Source organism: Poecilia formosa, unplaced genomic scaffold (assembly GCF_000485575.1).
Source record: "Poecilia formosa unplaced genomic scaffold, Poecilia_formosa-5.1.2 Scaffold509, whole genome shotgun sequence".
NCBI lineage: Eukaryota > Metazoa > Chordata > Actinopteri > Cyprinodontiformes > Poeciliidae > Poecilia > Poecilia formosa.
The window spans coordinates 90,597-99,974 of NW_006800448.1; the positions used below are offsets into that span (position 1 = coordinate 90,597).

Here is a 9,378-nt window from a genome sequence, read left to right on the forward strand (position 1 = left end):
TTCCAGATGGCTATGAAAAGCGTTTTCTGTGCAATTAGCGTAATGATAATTTAACCAAACATTAGCGGTATTAGTGTGGAAATAACTTTGCCCCTATGAGGATATATTTGTCATAAAAAAGATTATTTCTGCAAAATTCTTATATAGAAACATACACTCTTAGATAAAGGCATTTTGCTTCTTCAAAATCAAGTTTAAAATGCCCCAAAAGAAAAATCACTCTGACTGACCCAGTAAAAATTTATTTAAATGTGACAAACCACTGAAAATTCCCATTCCCAGATATGTCCTTTAGCATTTCGGAACACTGGATGGCACTGAATCGTCTCTCGCATAGTACAACTGATGCCGAGCAATATGAGACGATAATGAGACACTTAGACTTCCAGTACTTCTTTAAAAAAAAAAGTCCTGTACTTTTAAGACGTTAAAATTGGATTATTTAGTTACTAATAAAAGGACACACTTGCCATTTACTAAATAGACCATTCCAGTCAACCGTTACACGTTTTGCTTCGTACGGAAGTCTGGACTCTCCGTTATTTAGTTTGAAATTTTACCCAACCGCTAACGTTTTGCCCGACATGTAATGCGCCACTTCGGCGCTATGAAGCTTACCGGAAATCGCCTGCGCTGTAAACAACAAATGGGGATTAGTACCGCGCCGAACAAGATGGCTGTTGACACAGACTGAACGGCTTCGTACCGCCGCCATTGCTAGAGGAAGAAGAAAAAAATAAAAATAAAAAAAAAATCGATGACGTCATCGTTTAGAACTTCTCATTCTGTTCGCTGATTGGCCCAGCTGAAATTCTACCGGAAGAATCTAGGTCATTTTGAGGAAGCCTACACGGAGCTTTGAAGTGAATAGCCAGGGTATATGTTCCGAGTTAGTCGCTCTCATTTCTGTCAATATAATCCAGAAAATTGTTAAAACGGACAATCAGGAGTTTGAAAAAATGACGAGCGATTTATAAGACATTACCAATACATTGGTCGTCGTCACAATAAGTCAAAAATAAGTTAGAGAACATGCTGTGGTGGTCTGAATGTCAGACAGCAGCGAGTCTGCCGAGTCCCACAGGGACACACCTACGAGAGCCGTGAAGGCCTCGGAAATACCGCATATCATCAAACAATCGCATACAGTAATGATGGCAACCAGCACCGAACCAATGAATCCGGAAAACCCGGTCAGGTGTGGGTGACAAAAGAAAATGTTCAAATCCAACAGGAATAAACAACGAAGGCACTTCATGTTTTCCAAGACTGCAGAGGTTGAAACGGCCAAAACTTAAATACATTTACCCAAATCTTTACATCTTTAAAACAAACAAAAATACAAGGTTGTAAAAGCAACACTTTCGTTTAGACTCCCAAGATACTCGCAGCAGCAAAGGCGACATTTTTAGATGTCTTTTAAACACAAAAACATATTTAACTTTAAAAAAAAATTCTAGAAGTTTGTACCGTTATAAAATACAGGTGCAATTTGAGCTTCCTATAATACAACCTGCTGCAATTTGAGCTTCCTATAATACAACTTGCTGGAAAAAGTTTCATAATTCAACAGTACATTTGTCTGAGTCGATGCGACGGCAGGATCTGATGCAGGAGTGCTGTGTCTGTCTTCAATGCCCCCAGTGGAAGAAAATTCAACTTCTTGATTTAGTTTGGCTGCAGTATCTTCCCACATTCAGAAGAATGCTGCTCTCAGCAGTCCAGACTGTTGCGTCCACCCAGATTCCTTCCTGGTCTCTCTTTGGAGGAGGACAGAAGGCGTGGAGGACGACTTTCATGGAGGACAAGACGGCCTTCCTCTTTTACACTCGCTCTGGGTTGCTGTCTCTGGTTAGTCTGCGTCTGGGGAACAGTTTCCGCTTCAGCAGAATGAGCTGCAGGAGGAAGGAAGAAGGGTGAAAAAAATGTAAACTCTGCAATTACAAAAAGAAAAATAATTAATGTGTGGACAGCACTTCTTTTCTGCAGCTCTGGTAAAAAAAAAAAGAAAGAAAAAGAAAAAAGAAAAGCAAGTTTCTTCGATTAATGTAATTACTTCATAAAAATGGCTAACGTGCCACTTTTTAATTATCATTAGTTTGGTCATATTTGATGCATCTTTTAAATGCAAATCAAACTGTTTAAAAGACATTTCAAGATTTTTAAAACTATTAAACAGAATGAAACATGTTTCACACAGAACATTTAAAACATTCAAGGGGCTGAGTACTTTTTATAGGCAGTGTGTTTCTACAGCAGGTGGGCATTAAATATGTTATCTGAAAAAGCAACAGACAGGAAAGAAGGAATGCAGGACCCCACAAACAAAAAAAGGAATGGACATATGGAAAGGAGGTAGGAAGGATAGAAGAAAAGAAGGTAGGATCCAAGAAATATGGAAGGATGGAAGGATGTAATGTAAAACTAGAATTGCAAAGAAAAGGAAAAACAGGAGGCGGCAATGAAGAACAATGTGTAAAGGTGCGAGTGTGTAAAGAAAAAAAGTACACAACCAATGTAAAAATTAGCTGCGTTTTCATTACAAATGTGCACAAAATTTGTTACTATTCCGCGAATATCGACAAAACACAATTTTGCAATTGCTGTGTTCCCGTTGCTGTGTTCACGTGTGATTAAAATCAGACGTGAATAAGTTTGTTCACAGGATAAGGCATTAAAACCATGCCACGCAATCATCCTCCAACCACTTCCTGTTGTCTTCTTCGTGGTTTCTGCCAGTAGTAACATCCAGTTGATGATCACATGACACATGTGATGTGAAAAAAGTGCAAAACATATTAATTTTGGTTCAGGTACAAAAAGGTGTTGTTCTTTTTGTTTGTTTTAAATTTCCGTGTTTCCATAAAACCGTACAATTTTACGGTAAACAGAAAAGCAATTAGTGACAAGGAAAGTGAAAGAGTGGGACATCAGGAAGGAAAGAATAATATTTAGATAATGTTTAGATTAAATTAGGACATTTGAATATTTTTACAAATCTGAGAAATAACCAAACCAACTTGCAAACTTTTTCACAAACACTGTAAAAACCTCGTTAGGTCCAGCAAAGCAGAGTAAAACAACTCTTTTGATCTTTCTTAAGTCTATGTCAAGAAAATCACCTGCTGCCTAAACGATTGACACATTCCTCAGTGGGAGCTCTGGTCCCAGTGAAGTGATAGGAGAGATTCTCCTGAGGTCAATAGCTAACCTTTCCTTGAGTGAGCAGAGAAGAAACTAAAAACCTTCCGATCAGGACAGAAGTGATGCCTGGGTAGAAAACGGTTTATCTAAATTTCCTTAATCAGGTTTCCTTCCCTAAATTTGAAAAGCGTGACGAGGAAACGGCTTTATCGTCACATTCAACCGACAGATTCAACCATCTTGGCAACAAAGCACCCTAAAATAAATCACAGCGCAGTCTGATCCAGATCTACAAAGGCGGTCGGGTCTCGCCTTTCATACAGGATGTCTGGGGGTCTTTCGTTTCTGTTAAGTCGGGTTCTGGCCCAGATGATCATTCCGACTTGACATATGAGCTCAGAGTTTAAATTTCTATTGAAGGCCTGAATCATAACACAAGCATGAATCATGGAAATAAGGATGTGTGGGAGCAAATGTCATCTATTTCTATTTAAATGTGAGGAGGTCCAAGGTGGGCACCAACCTGCTCGGCGAAGAAGGACATAATGGTGAAGACGACAAGAGTCACGAGGACGCAGTGGGTCCAGAACTTCAGCTTGTCCCGGTAAACCCGCCTGGAAAACAACGGGGTTAAGTCGTCAATAGGCCTGTCACGATAACAAATTTTGCTGAGTGATTGACTAAAAAATGATTGCGATAAACGATAATATTGTTTCAAGACCATTTGACACTGATTTAATGGAAATGACTAATAATGCATGTGATTTCCTGCTATAGATAGATACTTTATTTTCAAAAGAACACATAACACTAGAACTGATAAACTAAACAAAACAACCGAAAACAAAAATAAAATGGATTCTCAGTCTCCATGAACAAAAAACGTACTTGAATAAAATCTAAACATAAAGCCAAAGTGGAAACAAATATTGCATTCAACCAAAAGAGTGCAGATTATGAAGTCTGTACTATATTGGCCTTCAGTAATCACTAGATTTAAATAGAAAAGACGGGAACACCCGACCACCTAAAGTCCAGTTCACACTACACGATTGGTGAGTTCGTAACCGATCATCCTGTAGAGTGATGTAGATCGTCGTTCCGCTCCGATCTAAATCAGGGATTTCCCCCGACTGGAAGCATCAATGCAGCCAGTTGAATGTGACAGGTAGCCAATCAGAAAGCGCAGATTCTTCTCCTGCTTTCTGAGGGGAAATAATGGAGGGAAATCCCAAACAGCTGACACGGTGCAACCCAAAATCCAGTGGACATTGGAGATGATATGTGGAAACATTAATATTTATTCAACATTTTGTGCAAAGAATATAGAAATGACAAGGAGAGGAGTTGGAGCCAAATTGCTACCGCAGTTGATAAACCCGGTAGGTTTTTATCTACCTGAAAATACAGGAATTCAAACGTTTTCTTTTCGTTAACGTGACATAAATAGGTTATAATGATTTTCATTCAGTCAGGACTTTACGCTGACTCTAGCCACAGGCATCACAGGTAGATTCTAGTAAAGCATTGATTAACCCGATCGAACCGTTACACCTAGGATTTCTGTCGGCTAATGTGTCTCTCAGGTTTTTAAAATGGGCCGACAATCGGCTGACAACTCCTGTAGTGAGCGCTGGACATTGCACTAAAGAAATGAGGAAGGGAGGGTCAGTGGAACACCGGAGCTTAGCCTTTTTTCATTCAGGAAGAGACGATAAAGCCGATAATTAAAATGAGGTCGATTGGTTTAATTTATCGTTCGATTAATTGATTTATCGTTTATCGCAACAGGCCTAGTCGTTAAAGCTTTTTGTTTGTTCCTGCATTAAACACTGAATAAACAGAGACAGAGAAAATGCATCTGTAACTTCAAAAAGGTTCACAGGGTCATTGGAAGAGAAGCAGACCCACAGCATGCCGGATCCGCTACCATACTGGAGTGAGATGTGATGTTTTTACATCAGATCCACCAGGAAGGTTTCTTGTCAGGAAACTTTCAGACTCAACTTTCTAAAGTTCTTAGGACCAGACATTTATTCTGGAATATAAAATGTTAATATCTGAAAGAAAGTTTGAAAGAAAAAAAAAAAAGAAGGAATTTGAAAAAAAAAAAAAAGTGAAAAAAAAAAAAAAAAAGTGTGGAAGTTTGAAAGAAACGTGAAAGAAAGAAAAAGTTGGAAAGAATAAAAAGAAAAAGTCTGAAAGAAAAACAAGACATCTACCTGATTTGAACCCTATGTTCTATTGTCTTCCCCCTTTTTGTACGTTGACTAAGAGAAACAGGCCTCTGTGTTGCATCATATTTATAACAAATGGAACCAAGAAGTCATGATTTACAAGCTAAATGTTTCCAGGGTCTTCAATTCTAACTTTAACTTCTGCTAAGTTCTGCAGTGGAAATTAAGCAGCTGCAGCAACAAATGGTTACATTTGAGTGATTTTTTCCCCCCCACATATTTAAAAGCCGATATTTGTGGCGGCTGCTTCAGCTACCCATCTAAAGCTGCTCGGTCTAAATAAAGTCTCTATTCAGAGCTGCAGGCTCTGCCAACAGGAGCAGGGATCCCTGACAAGAAGCCTTAATGCCCCAGCGAGAGATTCCCACGCGTCCAACACGCAACCCTTGGTCAAAGTGATGACAGCCGTAAATTCTTCACTCAATATTCAGCTCATAGACAGTAAGGACGCTAATGATTCATAAATCAACTCTTAGAGACGAAAGCCACAAGATACATCACTTAGCAACCACAAGTGCAACAAACACACTCTGATGACTTCCATCTACTTTGGCGATTGAACATTTTTCCAACACTGAATGCACATTTTACCAGTGACCGTTTTCACAAAGCTTTTTTTAAAGTACCTAATACACATTTTTACTTTGCTAATTTCCCAGTACCAATTGCACATTTTTCTACTGCCAATTACCCATTTTTGCAGGCCCATTTTTCCAGTGTTGATTGCACATTTTCCCCAGGGGACTAAATCTCCCACTTAAAGGGAAAAGTTATGTTGTTGTTTTTTTGTGCAACTAGCTGCAGAAATTTCATTTTTATTGAAAAGAAAGCAAGAGAACATATTTTTTTTAGATTTAAAAAAAGTCTGATAAACTATTAACTGCTCATTTGTTTTGTGCAAACACTTCTCAGTTGTTCCCAGTTTGATAACCTACCAGTCCTGGAGCTCTTCCATATGCAGGAACCTGTTGCGGTATTCTCTGGGAAGCTCGAACTGGGACGGCAGTGGGAACATGGACTCGTAGAAATCTCTCAGCACGGCCTTCACAGTGGGAGCGTCCTTGTGGCTGTGGTCGATGTTATCATTCAGACAGATGAACTTCCTGTCGGTGACAAATGGAGGTCACATTAACCGGCTTTCCACACGTTCCAGACTTTTCTAAACTCAAATTTTTCGATTTGTTTCTTGCATTTTTTGCAACACATTCTGAGCATCTGAGTGTATGAAAATGCTCAGCAATGACCTAACCTACAAGCCCCATATAAGGTATGGACTTTCCTTGACTTTAAAGCACATTTTTCATTCTTTAGCATGTGCAGATAAGCAGGAATTTTGCTATTTTTGCTATTTAATAAGCATTTGAGCAATTTGTCGATCCAATGCAACGAGTTACAAAAGCTGTACTGGATTGTAGCTACAAGTTCTTAGTATATTTAGTAAAAATATACTAAATATGGATGACCTACATTTATATTTGTAAAATATTTTGAAAACCAAACCGGATTTTCCTCCTGCTTCCTACTTATACTTAACCAGAGTTTCTGCAGGTTTCACCAACTCAAATTTAAGACTTTAGACCTTTTTTAAAACCAGTATGAATGAAATTTAACACTTATACCACAACTGTGAGATTTCTAGGATCTTCTTGTGGCTCTTTGCAGCAGATTTGTTCTTCTCACACTGCATAGTGGTGGCCTACTGGTGAAAAATTTGCACTTACCCCTGATGGAAGCAAAAAAAAGCTAGCTAGCTAGCAAGGTATATTAGCAGCTAGTTAGCGGTAGCCTCAAGCGCCTCGACTCGGAACGCAATGAAGATATCTGCGTCTGACTCAAACTTTTGCCAGACAGAAAAGTCTTATAAGAGAAGAAAATCTACATAAAAGACACAACATTAATCTTGCCTGTGATTAATATTTTTAAGGAGAATTTAGATATTTTATGATAAATTTAAGACTTTTTAAGGCTTTGTGGACATCCTGTTAATGTTGCATTAAACACACATAAAATCAATTGCTGTGGAAAATCCTTCTCACCTGGGATTCTTCCTGATGTCGTCCAACTGGCCGACCACATGGGACACGTTGGTCCGCACCATCTTGAAAGCAATCTCTTCCTCTCCCATTATCTCAAACCTGTCAAAGAAGCCAATCCATCTCAGCATTTAAAAAAGATAAACATTTAAGGAAGCGATGAATATAGAATCTGTGACCTCACTTGTATTTGTTCTGATCTTTGAAAGCTTTATGAATCTTCTCTGTGATGGGTTTGCAGTGAAGGACCAGGCCTTTAGTGACGGGAGGCTGGAAATAATAAAATAATTAGGTATTGCAATAAAATGTAAACAAAAATGTCAAATTCATTAATTGCTCACCATGTTGGGATCATAATAGGCTTCCTGCATGGGGCTCACCAGGTGCAGATGGGTCAGGTTAGTTGGGAGGGTTTTAGAGCAGTTTATCAGCATCTGCTCTAAACCCGTCAGATCCTACATTCAACATTTAGAGTAAAAACATCAAAACCCGACATGGCTTCTCCAGGAAAACAAGCATCAGATTCTCAGACTGACCTGGAGGCTGAGGGGAAGCTCGTGGATCCTGGTAGCGAGAGTTCGGATCTCTCTGTCCGACAGAACGCCGGAGTGGTCGGTGTCGACTTCGTCAAACACGTCTGAGACGTTCAGCTGCTGCTGGGCACTCATCAGGAAGTAAAAGTAGGAAAAGGCGAACTGCATGTCCTCAGAGTGACGAACGCGGTGCGCCGAGGTTTTGTCGAACTCTTCGGGAAATCTGAAGAAAGCAGTTCAGTTCAATTAAAGAAGTCGTCCTTTCAGAAACAAACTGTTGCAGGAAAAATGAAGCTATTGCTAAAAACTGCAATGTCATTATTTTAACTACAGATGGAGAAAAATAGTACCGCTTATTGTTTATCATGTTAAGTTTCTTACCATGGTAAGAATTTTGGTTTATTGTTGTCATGATGAATTCCAATTAATGTCTTTTTTTAAACTGTCCTTATTGTCAGGATTTTTAGTTTTACTATTTTTGTCACTGTTCCGTTAAAGAATCAATAAATATCAGTAAATTTAAAAATATGGTTAAATGCAGTTACAATTTGCAGTTTAATTATATAAATCGCATTTCATTATATTATTGATGTCCTAAAGAAACAAACAGGAATGTTTTTCAAGAGCAGCATTTGTGTTTGTGGGGCTGTTATTGCTGTGACACACAGTCATAACAATACAGTTACCTAAGAAAGAAGAAGTAAATTGTCCCTTACGTGTCCTGGAGCTCCTGCATGACGAGACGGTCGATCATGTGCGGCATGTGAGCAGGGACTTTGCGCGACGTGAAGCCGAACTGGCCGTTGAGCAGCTTGTTGACGTAGCGCAGCGAGTCGGCGAAGGTGTCCTGCAGCTTTCGTCTGGTCGCTCCGCTGTCCGTCCTGTAGGATAACTCGCTCTGAAGACGCTCCTCCTCCTGAGAAAGTCGACATACTTTGGAATTAAATAGTTTCCTTCTGAGTAAAATCCTAAATATTTTTAGGACAGGGGGCAAACCAAGTTGTTGGTTAATAATTTATTATATTAAAATGTGTTCCAATCGATTAATCAAAGATGTTCATTTAGACCTTCTTTTAGTAACGTAGTTTGGCCAGCATCCAGCAGAAGCGCTGGTGATCAAGTCAGTTGTAAGAAAAACAAACATGGCAGACCCATACCAGAATGGGAAAGAGAAAAGGTTCAAACAAAATCTGGTGTGGGATGTAAAGGACACTTTATAATGTTCTGTTGTGTCCAAAGGAGTATTAGGACCATTGTGGATTTTTAAAAAAAGAAATAAATTTCTGCCAAAACACTGAAAAATGTTGAGATTGATCTCAAAGGTCAGACTCAGAAATTTCAGTATTTTTTCTACAATATTTCACAAATATTGTAATGTAATTTTATTTTTAAATTCAAAATATAATGAAAAATGTTATGGAAAGACTGTCA

At 38.9% G+C, this 9,378-nt stretch overlaps 1 protein-coding gene across 2 annotated transcripts in view; it reads right to left on the reverse strand.

The window, feature by feature from the left end:
* Positions 1–222: 222 nt before the first annotated feature.
* gnptab (N-acetylglucosamine-1-phosphate transferase subunits alpha and beta) overlaps positions 223–9,378 on the reverse strand; it is a 25,510-nt gene continuing 16,354 nt past the window's right edge. Inside the window, exons 14-22 of one of the 2 annotated variants that reach the window (XR_001659829.1) lie at positions 8,664–8,863; positions 7,951–8,170; positions 7,756–7,869; positions 7,599–7,684; positions 7,418–7,516; positions 6,317–6,484; positions 3,668–3,758; positions 1,545–1,895; positions 223–1,513 (exon numbers count right to left, since the gene is read on the reverse strand). Coding sequence is in view for 1 of the 2 variants with exons in the window: in XM_007579145.2 (XP_007579207.1) it covers positions 1,824–1,895; positions 3,668–3,758; positions 6,317–6,484; positions 7,418–7,516; positions 7,599–7,684; positions 7,756–7,869; positions 7,951–8,170; positions 8,664–8,863 (1,050 nt within the window). In the remaining variant the exon portion in view is untranslated. Of the gene's footprint in view, positions 1,896–3,667; positions 3,759–6,316; positions 6,485–7,417; positions 7,517–7,598; positions 7,685–7,755; positions 7,870–7,950; positions 8,171–8,663; positions 8,864–9,378 lie in introns of both variants that reach the window. The other variant, XM_007579145.2, reaches the window with a different exon arrangement.